General features: G+C 42.5%; 1 protein-coding gene across 1 annotated transcript in view; it reads left to right on the top strand.

Annotated features, from left to right (window-relative positions):
- The window catches only part of LOC137260686 (cadherin-23-like), a 53188-nt gene that overhangs the window by 24125 nt on the left and 15210 nt on the right, over nucleotides 1-13853 (top strand). Inside the window, exons 27-38 of the mRNA XM_067798279.1 lie at nucleotides 437-857; nucleotides 2115-2308; nucleotides 2691-2930; nucleotides 3485-3925; nucleotides 4752-5175; nucleotides 5624-5817; nucleotides 6466-6708; nucleotides 8048-8494; nucleotides 9396-9816; nucleotides 9915-10108; nucleotides 11795-12028; nucleotides 13118-13561. Of these exons, the coding sequence (XP_067654380.1) occupies nucleotides 437-857; nucleotides 2115-2308; nucleotides 2691-2930; nucleotides 3485-3925; nucleotides 4752-5175; nucleotides 5624-5817; nucleotides 6466-6708; nucleotides 8048-8494; nucleotides 9396-9816; nucleotides 9915-10108; nucleotides 11795-12028; nucleotides 13118-13561 (3897 nt within the window). The remainder of the gene's footprint in view (nucleotides 1-436; nucleotides 858-2114; nucleotides 2309-2690; nucleotides 2931-3484; nucleotides 3926-4751; nucleotides 5176-5623; nucleotides 5818-6465; nucleotides 6709-8047; nucleotides 8495-9395; nucleotides 9817-9914; nucleotides 10109-11794; nucleotides 12029-13117; nucleotides 13562-13853) is intronic.

Below are 13853 nucleotides of genomic sequence, written 5' to 3'. Positions count from 1 at the left end.
AACTTCAACATTTTGGTCACAGAGACATCATGAGGATGAACACAAAATGTTTGATTTTTATGTTTTATGTTTGTATATAAATGCAAGTAAATCCACGAGTATCATGTCACAAAACTGAACACATTTAACTTAATTCGGCTAATTTGGAGCATTATTAAAATATGTCGCCTATGATTTTCTAAAAAAAAAAAGCAACACTTTTTGGAGGTTGTTTCCTATTTCTTGAAACTCCATTAATGGTACAAACGAAAACACAATCGGGTACAGAATATTCCGGTGTACCATCATATTCCTTTAATCATATCTGAAGGCACCAGTCACATTTTTCCGAAGACACTGAAAAAACCTTGTTTTCCTACATCATCAGGAATTTAAATGCAGAAATTTTGTAGTCTTTACTTGTCCAAATTGCACTAATATCATACAATATTTTTAGAATCCGGAGCGTCTGCGAACGACCTGTTTTCTATAAACGCTGAGACAGGAGCCTTAATGGTGGCGGGAGCTCTGGATGTTGACGCAGGTACCAACGGTGAAGGTAGCTACACTGTTGTCGCCGCCGCCTCCGACAACGGACAAACACCAAGATCTGTTGCCGGCACTATCGTCATTTCTCTGTCAAATGTCAACGACAACGCTCCTATATTCGACCAGTCAACTTACACAGCAGTTGTCAGCGAAGACAGTGCTGTGGACACGGTTGTCAAAACACTCAACACTATCGATCATGACGGTGACGCTGTAACATTGTCTGTTGTCACTGGAAGGAGTGATCTGTTCACGTGTGACGGAAATGACGTCAAGGTCAAGGCTGGTCTCGATTTTGAAGAAGAGAGTGTCTTTGTTCTCATCATTAAGTAAGATTTTCGGCTATTCGTAATAGGTTTACAGGCATGTGACGCTGATAGCATGTCATCATGGTGTTGTGCAATAGTGATTAAACTGTAGCAAGCGCTAGTCTATGTTGAGGCATTAAAGTTACGATCTCCTTAGTGTTGAAGTCTAGAACGGCACCCACATCGGGAAAAAACTACCTCGACATTTGTCCATATCGTTGACCTTGAAGGTCCGGGGTAGAATAGGCTTTCAGTAACCCATGCTTGCCATAAAAGGCTTCTATGCCTGTCGTAAGAGGCGACCGGGTGGTCAGGCTCGCTGACATGGTTGACACATATTATCGGTTCCCAATTGCGTATATCGATGCTCCTGCTGTTGATCACTGGAATGTCAGGTCCATACTCGATTATTTCCAGACCGCCGCCATGTAGCTGGAATATTGCTTAGTGCGGCGTAAAACTAAACTAACTCTCCCACTCAATATCATCATTGCCTCCGTTTTATTATTAAGAATTCTGAAAAGCCATGTTCCTCGCTTATCCTGTGATATATATTCTATTTTAGAAAATACCATGTAGTCATTCCTTTCCATACTACAGACCCTCTGCAACAAATAAATCATTACAATCTGAGTTATTTCCCTGACTTTGACAAATGTTAGGGTTGATATATTTTGTCTCGAATGTTAGGACATTTAGTTGTGTCAGTTTTAATAAACAGTGTCTTCCTTCCTAAAACTCAAGACCCACTACAGTCGCCTTCGTGATGGTCTAAGGGTAATGGTGATAACAGCTGAGATGGCCATTCAGTTCACGGAATCATCGAGAATTTGGCATAGATGCTTTGACGTAATGATACTTACTGTTCTCCATTTCCTTACAGTTATAAAACAAGTTTTATTTTATGGTTCCAAAATAATCAATTCGCGGGTTGCCTTTGACCATTATTTAACTTTATAAAATTCAAAAAATAAAAAATTGCATTACTTCCGGGAAATAGAACGTAGTCCCTCCTGTTTGATTATAGCCGCAATGACACCAGCAAGAAATAGGTATCTGATGGTGATGTGTCCGATATGGGTATCTCTGAACCTTAGGTTTACAATACTTTGACTTTTGGGTTGACCTAGTCACATTTTGATGACTTTTGTAATTATGTTTTATCAATTTAATCAAGTGTGCACCTAATTTACAGCACACAATGTATTTAATATATATGCTGCGTAAATTTGGATTTGAATCTCACGAGTGGCGCATCATATTTTACCTTCCTTGTAGTGCAGCGGATGGGAAGTTCCAAACAGAGGTTACATTACAAATAGACCTAGTTGACGTCATTGACGAGGCACCTGTCATCACTATGGCAACCACAAGTTCGGTTTCAGAGGAACAAACAATCGGCACTGGAGTAGATGGAGGGTACATCGTCACGGATGCTGATAAACAAGACGTCCTCTCCTACGCCCTGACTGGTTTGTGACTTTAGAACTTTAAAACAAAATTCCTGGGAGGCACGATTGTATCCCAGTGTGCGTGTGTAGGTTTGTGGACGAGTGTGCGTGTGCTTGTGCGTTTTCATTAAGTCCACACTAATATGTGTTTTAGACCACTGACGTACCATGTCGAGACATTATCTCCTACTCAGACGCAGTATAGTGACTTTGAGCTGGCCCATACTTGTTACAACTCCTTCGTCTTCAGTTCCGTACAGAGTAACATTAAGGTCTAATTTTAAACGTCTTTTTTATGACACCTCCTGGGGTTGAACTACATATATCTACCTTCCGCTCCCGGTGCAGCTACACCATCCACTATATGTAACAAAAATATGACCATATAGCTTGTCCTTCTCAGGAACTGACAGCGCCTACCTCAGCATTGATTCAGCTACAGGTGAGCTGACAGTTGCCCAGAACATCAACAGAGAAGGGGTCAATGCCAAGTCAGCTTTGTCCCTCACACTGACCGTCACTGACCAGGCCGGACTCGAGGCAACCCAAGACTTCAGCATCACAGTGGAGGACATCAACGACCTCCCGCCGATATTCAACCCTTCTGTGTACGAGATAGAAGTCACTGAAAACACCGCTGCAGGTAATGTAACACACTTGTTTGTTTTATTAATGTTTCTCTTAATATCCTCACCAGACAAATCCTCGAGAATTCGTAATAAGGATATTTAGTAGGAAGCAAACAGCATATGTTACTACATCGATGTTATAACACTATTACTAAGACAAATATCAGTTGAACATTTAATTCATGGTAAGCTGTGGTGATAGGATAACCTGTATAGCATTTCTCTGATACATTTCGCCAAGAAGTAGCAGAAATCACGCAACACAGCAAAAAATAACTTAGTTTCTGTTTTCATATATATCAGCCCTACAAGTCATACTTCCATATGTGACAAAAGAAAGTGGTATTTGAATAACAGTGATTGTTCCAGTTGTAGTTTTTCTCAATGGCTTCATCATGCCATAAGTCTACAACTTGCAAATTAATATATCTTTATGTACATACAATGATTGACGATTACATCAGGTTATATCATTGGTCGTCCTATGCTGACACCATGATATTTACGTTCAAAATCTATTTACTGATTACAAATAAGTACAAATAAGTTGCGTATTGTTCTCTTGCAGACACATCCTTATTGGACTTCACTTCCACCGACCAAGACGACGGCAACAACGCACTCTTTGACGTCACTGTCGGTGAAGGAGATGACACCCTCCCAAAATTCAAGGTGTCAGGCCAGCAACTCAAGACAGACGCTAATCTCCTTGACTATGACAGTCTAGAAGCATCAGGCTACATGTACACCCTGGTCATCACAGCAGTGGACACGCCAGACCAGGGGGAGGCCAACACGGGGACAGCGATAGTGAAGGTGACGGTCAAACCAGAGAACGAGTTCGACCCTGTGTGGACAGGGCCTGCTTCAGATGGAAGTGGAACATTTGTAGGACTGACTGTAAGCGAGGCTGAAACACCAGGTCATGTCATGACGACATTCGTGGCTACGGACGACGACAGTGGAGACGATGGAACGCTGACCTACAGCATTGCGTCTATCACAGCAGGTACGACTTTTCACCTTTAACAGTTAACTTGGAGCATGTCGCGGAAATATCTACTTTGAAGGAGTAATGGTTTTTTCCGTTGAGGCAAGATCTAGTTTTAATGAGTGGTGGGTTTTACCGTTGAGGCAAGATCTAGTTAAAATGAGTGGTGGGTTTTACCGTTGAGGCAAGATCTAGACTAAGTTAAAATGAGTGGTGGGTTTTTCCGTTGAGGCAAGATCTAGTTTTAATGAGTGGTGGGTTTTACCGTTGAAGTAGGATCTAGTTTTAATGAGTGGTGAGATTTACCGTTGAGGCAAGATCTAGTTTTAATTAGTGGTGGGATTTGCCGTTGAGGCAAGATCTAGTTTTAATGAGTGGTGGGTTTTACCGTTGAAGTAGGATCTAGTTTTAATGAGTGGTGGAAGATTTCATTCCTTTGAACACCTGGTATCATCACTGATTACCAGAGATCGATTCATGCGCTATTAATCCATATTGTGCCAAAATGATTCAGAATCTGTTTCGGTGGCTAATCGAGTGCTGTTATTCGCTTACCTTTATATATTAACTGGATATGTGAACTGAATGCCCTTCCGTCTGAGTATGTTCGGGTACATCCAAGAACGTCATGAATAATGGTCATGTGAGTCAATGAGATAGAACTGTGTGGGGCATCATCAAGGGATAAACACTGCGTGAATAACCTGAGATAGTGACTAGAAGGCTGACTCTTCAGATGTGAAGATTACTTCACAAAACTTGAGCTTTATTCCATGAAAATAAAACCGTGACAATGAAATGCATGGTCTCACAATTCAGAATAACGATGTATTTTGTGTCCTAGCTTCTGGAGCAACTGTTTCTGGCCTGTTTGCAATTGGTGAACGTGCAGGAGAGTTCACTGTAGCCAAGATGCTGGATGCAGACCCGGAAACAGGGGGAGAAGCCAGCTACAGTGTTGTGGTGCGAGCTACTGATGATGGGACATCCCCCCGCTCTGTAGAAGGAACCATCACTGTGTCTCTAGAAGACGCCAATGACAACGCCCCATCCTTCGACCTTACCGAGTACAAGGCAGACGTTGAAGAAGACAAAGCGATCGGAGCTGTGGTTGTGACCATGAACACTCTTGATATTGATGACAGCGATGTTGTATCGTTGTCAATAGTTGCTGGAAACGGAGACTTGTTTGAAGTTGACGGAAACGACGTGAAGGTGAAATCTACTCTGGACTTTGAGACCGAGGAGTCACATGTGTTGATCATCAAGTAAGCTTATTCATAGATAAAAAGTGCATTATTGTGTGGAAGATATACAAACCAGAATTCCATCATGTATCGCATCACAAGAATTTATTACGTTACGTTTATGAATCTTAGCTCTATATAAGTGAGATGCAGTATATCCAGCTGAGATATATGAATAGCTATGCAAGATGTAGAAATAGCTATACAAAATGTGTGCATAGATCAGTGACGATCAGTGATAACACCACATGTTCTCCACCAGAAACTATGACTGATACTGAACAACACTACACGTGTCATACTGCGCCAGCCTGTAAATAGAACAGTGAATCAGTGGTACTTGATTCATTGATTAATTGGTGGTCTAAGAACCGGCCTTTGCTGGTCAGTATCTTGTGGAACTGACTACGATCTGTCTCAAAGTTTGCCATGATGTATCCATATACCGTGACTCATTCCTTTGTTCTAGCGCCACGGATGGGAAACATGACACCAGCGTATCTTTACAAGTTACTGTGCTTGACGCCATTGACGAACGCCCGGTCATCAAGCTGACGTCGACAAGCTCCATGTCAGAAGAAGAAACCGTTGGAAGTGGAGTCGTTGCAGGATATGTCGTGACTGATGCTGATGCTGGAGACACAGTGACCTACTCCCTTACTGGTAATTAGGTCGAATCCTCTTCTTGGTGGTAGTATTAAATAGGCTGCAGAATCAGAGCTTTAGAATTACAATTCTGTTTTCGTTCGTTGTCTGAAGTCAGCAATATCCAGGTTGTATTGTGAGTGTCTACCTTTAACCCAATTAAGCATCTTCCCAAACCGTCTGGTGCGTTGGGATAGAATTGTGATACAGCATTCGATCGTCTCATTGGAGATCCGGTTTTGATTCTCCAGGTAACAATGTTTGATCCGCCGTAGTATTACTTGGATAAACGCAGCTCGATACCATACTCACTCACCAACGCCAACATTGTCTATATACGATTATATTGAATCGGCGTAATCAGTCATTTTGTGAACTGGATCCCGATCTCTTAATACAAGAGTAGGTTACAGGGGACGTATTTTCCCCCGAATTCCCACGTGCAGATTTGCTGCATGTGAACTGACAAAGGATCACCGGGTAATAGCATCTAAAGTAAAATAAATTTGTCACGACATGCCGGATATTACAAAGTGCTTTGACCTGTCCTGGCCAATTGCTGTGTATTTTAATCGAAATGGTTATGATGTACTACTGTTATGACGAACCACAACTAGTCGTATCTCTGCATTCGTAACAACGATAATCTACTGTATAATGTTCCAGGTGCAGACAGTCACTATCTCAGTATTGACTCAGCTACGGGCGATTTATCTGTGGCCGAGAATGTCAACAGAGATGGGACCAATGGCCGCACCGAGCTGACCGATCTCTCACTGACCGTAACTGACCAGGCCGGGCTCCAGGCCACCAAGTCTTTCACTATCACGGTCAAGGACATAAATGACGTCACACCCGTGTTTGACCCCGATGTCATGACAACCGAGGTAACAGAAAATACTGCCATGGGTAAGTGGTAACATAACCTGCATTCCTCTGTTTGTCAGTGATGTGTGTTGTCCATCTTTTGTATGTACCAAGCTCCAGTGTTTGTCAAAGACAACAGGTATAGTTAACATGAGATAATAACACGAATAACATCACCCAACTCTGGTCATCAGGCGCATAGCAAGTTAGTTTTCCGTGTAAGCCTGGTAGGTTGAATAGGTTTATATTTAGATAGTAGGGGAGAATATGCCCAACCTTTTTAGCAACGATTATGTGTAAGCCTGGGCTTTTTAATGATGGCAGCTACGCCACTGGTCATATAGCATTGGTTTTATACCCTGAGGAGCTAAGCATATAGCATGCGTCCACACAAGCTGTGTGAGTGAGTTTAGTTTTACACCACATTTAGCAATCTTCCATGAAAATCAGGGCGGGGGACACCAGAAATGGGCTTCACACATTATACCCATGTGGGAAATCGAACCGAGACTTCAGCGTGACGAGCGGACGCTTTACCCACTAGGCTACCCACCGCCCCAGCGCCAATGGGACTAGAACAGTAGTTATGTATCACCCTGATCATGTCTGCAGGCATTTGATAATAAATAACAACATTTCAGTTAATATTAATATCATGACCTGCAGCTCATAATGCACATGGGGATTAATTTCAATTTACTTCATTCCACATTCTGATTTCTCATCATTTATATATGTTTTTAAGAGTTATCCTCCAGACAACATTGCCATTGTCAATCATGCGTTTGCCTATTCTACGTATATACTTCGTTATGATATTCACTTGATATTCACTTGATATTCACTTGATATTCACTTGATATTCTCTTGAACAGCTGCAAGACCACTTGTAAGGTGCTCGCATCATTCTCGTTGATCTAAAGTTGACTCACTCTCTTAGCCTCACCTGTCTCCTATTCTGCCCAAAGCTATCTCGATTGTGTAGATTGATACCCATGTTATTGACCACTGGGTTGTCTGGTCCAGACTCGATTATATACTGACCGTCGAAATATAGCTGGAATACTGCTGAGTGCAGCATTAAAGAAAACGCCAACATTGTTGCTGTCAACCTTAGACCCCTCTCACAAGGCAACCTTTACAAAGGTTAAGCTTAACTCCCATTCTTTAACACTGCACTGAGGTTACCTTAGTGACTTACGATCACCTTAGTGCTTTGTGACAAGAGGTCCTGGAGGTCCTGGTATACAGACATGTAGTAACGTTGGTCACCCAAGTGTTAATAACTGATATTCAAAGGTCATCCTACATTTACTTTACGAGCTATCACGATAATGAGACTATTTCTGTTCTGCACTAAGGTGACGTTAATCTTTTTCAGGTACTGTTCTGCTTGACTTCAATTGCAAAGACGATGACAGTGGGAACAATGGCCTCTTCACCATTGCTCTTAGTAGCGGCGACGACACAGACGCCAAATTTTCAGTATCGGGTACTCAACTTCTCACTGACTCTAACATGCTAGACTATGAATCTACGACTCTAGAAGCATCAGGCTACATGTACACCCTGGTCATCACAGCAGTGGACACGCCAGACCAAGGGGAGGCCAACACGGGGACAGCGATAGTGAAGGTGAAGGTCAAACCAGAGAACGAGTTCGACCCTGTGTGGACAGGACCTGCTTCAGATGGGAGTGGAACATTTACAGGACTGAGTATTAGCGAAGACGCATCTCTTGGACACGTTATTACAACGTTTGGTGCTTCTGATGATGACCTTGGAGAGGATGGGAGAGTGACCTTCAGTATCGTATCAATCACAGGGGGTACGAATTCCAAATTCGTAATCTTTCTCATATCACCTACAATCACAGAGATGAGTGAGTTAGTGAGTGAGTGAGTGTTTCCTCAATATTCCAGCAATATCCCTGCAGGGGGCACCACAAATGGGTTTCACATAGTGTACCCATGTGGGGAATCGAACCCGGGCCTTCGGCAAGACAAGTCCGTCACAGAGATGAAAGATGATCAGTGGACAATGGACAACGTTTAACAATGCCTATGCTCCCATCCCATTACATAGAAAGTACCTAATCTGTTTTAATACTACATGTATTTCTTCATGACAATACTTATTTCACTTTGATATCGCTGCAGAAGTAGTAAACATGTAATTGTACTTTACAGACTTAAAACTGGACAAGCAATGACTTAAGGTAGGGTATCAGATAATATCACTCAATGCCACGTATCCCATGAAACAGATTACATTGGACGTTAAGGGCAAAATAGAAAGACACTCATGGATCACCTGCTATTGGTGATGCACGGTGTTTGCAGAAAGGGAAACCATGGTGTGGCCTTAAATTAAGTGCCCGTCATTGTTAGATATGGCGTGCTTGTGCATCATGTCCTGTAAAGATTCGTTGACCACGACAGTTGCAACTGAACAACAAAGCGTACAGAATATGTCAGTGTTGTAAGTGTTAATATATATTCTCTAGAAAGGACCGTATAAATAGTGCAGAGTATATATGTATGTCTTTGCGAAAGAGCCGGGTTCAATATGTGAGAGAGACAATGTGTGACGTCAGTTTCACGCCTTTCCGTGGTGAAAATATGGGAACTATCTCACTCACTCACTCACTCACTCACTCACTTATTAGTTGAGCCATACAGTTAATTTTAATTCATACCTGTCGTGTCAAGTAACTGTTGTTATTTCAGCGTCTGGGACAACAGCTCCAGGATCATTTTCCATAGACGCTTCAACAGGTGATCTGATGGTAGCAAGCGAGCTGGACACCGATTCGGGGACAAACGGTGAGGCAAGTTACACCATTGTAGTGAAGGCATCGGACAACGGCGCCACGCCTCGCTCTGTGGAAGGAACCATCGCTGTCTCCCTGGACAACGTCAACGACAACGCTCCTGTGTTTGATGAGACAGAATACCGTGCAAACGTCAGTGAGGACGCCGTTGTCGACACACCTGTCATAACGCTGAATGCTGATGAATATGACGGCGATGCCGTAACACTGTCAATCGTCAGCGGACGGGATGATCTATTTCTCTGCGACGGAAGTGACGTCAAGGTCAAGGCCGCTGTAGATTACGAGGATGCCAGTCAACATGTTCTTGTGATCAAGTAAGCTTTCTGAATTTTGTTTAGCTGCGTAGGAATACTAGTTCATTGTTTTGTGAACGATGTATTGTTTACAAATTTGTTTACGAATTTCATTTCAGAGCCAGCGATGGCACATTTGACGCTGAGGTCTCACTTTTAATAAACATAGTTGACGTCATCGATGAAACACCTGTCATTACCATGGTGACCACAGGCACAATGGCAGAGGGTCAAACTATTGGCACCGGGGTTATTGGAGGTTATCAGGTCACGGATGCTGACGACAAGGATGTCATCACCTTTGCCTTATCAGGTGAAAGACACATATCTGCCTGTTTCAGTAAACTATTCAAATACAAGTCTTCAAATAGTTAATGCCAATCACAATTTGTTTCATTACAAATCTCACGAATATATCATTTCATGTATTTATATCATAAGACAGACGAACTGTCATAATTTAAGGCTGCACATTTTATACCAAGTTCTATCATTTGGAACCCAGCTAAGAGTCCTTGCATTGAGCGGCATTTTTGAAAGTTGGAGTTCAAGTAAGCAGTTCACCTTTACAACAAAATACGCTTACAATTTAGTGTTAGTGAAGTTAGGCGGATAAGTGTTATGACAATGGTTCGCTTGGGTTTTATAGATAACTTAAGAATACTCGTTAAGAAAAGTAGGGGATAATGAAGTTTCAATTTGCATAGAAAGTGTAAACGTTAACAAACGTTTCAAGGACAGACATCTTATGAACGCACCACCATCTCCCACTATTACCAGCCTAAACACAACGCATGATATGCACGTGCACGACGCAGTAGCCCCTTACACGTGCATGGGGTCCCATTCTTGATTTTGACGTATTTTCAAGAAGGTCGAGAAATCACTTAGAACATTAATTTTGACATTCATCTTGCATCACAAATTTGTTAGTATTTTCTAGTCGTTTGTTTTAAAATGAAAATCGTATACATGCAAATTACGTGCCATACACCAATCATCTTTCGCGAGCGACTACATTCCAAACAACTGTGGTTGTAAGGAAGTGCAAATAGTGATGCACTCTAAAAACACTTAATAATATCATATCAACATTGATTGACTCCGATAAATCTCCTAATATTTTTAATCGTAAATAAAAAAAATGAAGATCCCCTACTATTTTTGAAGAGTATATAATAGACATACCTGACCAGCAAAGCTGCATAAGATACGTTTGGAAACAATATAATAAGATAATAACATCCAGCCGGCACATGTGCATTCGTTACCACTCGCCCCTTTCCGTACCCTCCAAGAAGATTAGGAATAACAGAAGCTGGTGACGAATAGTACGAGTGCAGTAGTCTGAACTCGAACAATTTTAGTCTCGAATCGACTTGCATTTTGTCAGTTCTCGTGATCACATTGGCACATTAATACATAATGCGACGGTTATCTGAGAGGTCATCGAACCTACGTCTTACTACATATACACCTTGGGACCTACCACACTGAGGCACCCATGAAGGTCCCGGGGTAGAATAGGCCTTACAAAAGGCCATAAAAGGCGAGCATGCTTTACGTAAGAGGCGACTAACGAGATCGGGTGGTCAGCCTCGCTGACTTGGTTGACACATGTCATCGGTTCCCAATGGCGCAGATCGATGCCCATGCTGTTGATCACAGGATTGGTTGGTCCAGACTCGATTATCTACAGATCGCCGCCATACAGCTGGAATATAAACCTAAACTCACTCACTCACCACACTAAGGTTTCCGTATCTGGAATATAAAGATGACAATGAAAACTAACCACAATCTGGGAACCTTAGTAACACACTAAAACCGTAGTTTAAAGGCACATAGACATTTATTCAACCAGGTTATCAGTAAGTTACAATCAGGAACGTTGTAAGTCATAATCTGACCTTAGGTCAACACCATGGTGTAACCAATCACACATTTGGAATTATCAGTCTCAAATACATGATGCTGGTTTTTCACATCGGTCGTACAGGAGCTGACAGTGGCTACCTGGCCATAGATTCCGCTACTGGAGAGCTTTCCGTGGCACAAGACATTGACAGAGAGGCTGGGACTGTAGCGCTGTCCCTCACACTGACCGTCACTGACCAGGCTGGACTTCAGGCCACCCAGGACTTCACCATCACCGTGGAGGACGTCAACGACTCCCCGCCCATCTGCGCACCTGCTGTCTTCAGCGCTGAAGTAGCTGAAAACTCCATTGAAGGTTTGTAGATATCTTATATTCCAGAAAGGTGATATCTTATATTCCAGACAGGTGATATTCAAGTCGTTCACTGATCCCTCAGGGACCATGGTTTGAGGTACCCTCGATGTTTATGTTCCCGTAGCCCGAAGGAAACATTAACAAACATCGAGGGTACCTCAACCCATGGTCCCCGAGGGAGCAGCGGACAACATATTTATCTTATCGAACACTTCAATGTTAATTTTGAACTGTTTGAAGTATGGGTATCGGATCGTATACTTCAACAAACGTAAGTGAACGAAACGATTCAAACCTTGCATCTTGCTGGGGGGTTTTTCCCGTTGGTATTGTCTTAGTAGAGTCTACTAAGGGACTACATTTGAACAGTTTGTCAAAATTTATTTATTGGAATGCGAGGCAATTTTTTACGTAGTCATCGCTTGATATGGCGGACGACACAAGAAACACCGGTTTAGAGTTATCTCCCTTCCATCGATTTGTATTCGTGAAACATCGGTAGTTCCCGTGTATCATGCGTGCATGCAATGTTATTCGAGATAACTACCACGAAGTACCAAATGAACTGCTATTGGCAGCGGGGTGTGTTATAGATATAAACGGTGCGCGTGCATGTAGGTCGCTTTAAAACACGTGCATGTCTATCATTTCAAACTGATTACCTGATTACTTATTAAAAGTTTATGAAACAGCAATGAACAGTAACACATACTGTTCAGGGCATGAAACAGTTTCTTCTGCTTTGCATAGATAAAACTATAAAAGTGACAAATAACAAGACTTATTGTAATTGTGAGTGAGTATGGTTTTACGCCGCATATAGCAATATTCCAACAATGTCACAGTGGGGACCCCAGAAATGGGCTTTACACATTGTACCCACTTGGGGAATCGAACCGAGCCTTCCGCTTGTCGAGCGAATGCTATGCTTCCCCACCACCCATATCGTGACAGTAAAGATGATCCCGTCTGTTTTCTTTAGTGAAGGAACAGCGCCTTGCAATAATAGAGGACGGAATGTCCTAGATGACGATACATATGTTTGCTTCTAAATGTTGTATCAGATGCATGATTATCTCCCTTTTTCAGACCTCGGTCTTGTCACACTCACCTGCACCGACTCCGACGAAGGAAACAATGGTTTATTCACTGTCAGCATTGGGAGTGGTGACGACGCCGCTAGTCCTAAATTCAAAATGTCAGGTTTGGAGCTTTCAACGAATTCGAACCCGCTTGACTACGAGCTGTTGAAGGACGAGGGTTACATGTACACCCTGGTCATCACGGCAGTGGACACACCAGACCAGGGGGAGGCCAACACGGGGACAGCGATAGTGAAGGTGACGGTCAAACCAGAGAACGAGTTCGACCCTGTGTGGAGTGACCCAGTACCCGACACCAGTGGTTACTTCAGTAACGTAACAGTTGACGAAGACGCTGCTCCGGGGACGGCAATAACGACACTGACGGCGACAGATGACGATCAGGCAGATGACGGAGAAATCACATATGAAATCACATCAATTACGTTAGGTATGTAATCAGATATCCATGTCAATATATTTCAACTTAATTCCTGTCTCCTACATCATTCCTCGGTGTTCATTTCCATTGGCAAACACCTGGTGTCATCACTCGTCAGTGTTTCATTCATTTAGTTTTACGATTTTAGCGATGTATTCAGAACAGAATATTTTTCAGTTGTTTCGTGGTGACTCCCAGGATGAAACTTACAGTTAACCAGGAATCAGGGAAACTAACTGTGAAACCAATAAACAACAAAGACATGGAATATAATAAACAATTGTCTGCAGAAACTATCTAA

The sequence above is a fragment of the Haliotis asinina genome, chromosome 14, assembly GCF_037392515.1.
Source record: "Haliotis asinina isolate JCU_RB_2024 chromosome 14, JCU_Hal_asi_v2, whole genome shotgun sequence".
NCBI lineage: Eukaryota > Metazoa > Mollusca > Gastropoda > Lepetellida > Haliotidae > Haliotis > Haliotis asinina.
Note: the sequence above shows the minus strand (reverse complement) of the source record. Positions and strands in the feature narration are given on the sequence as shown.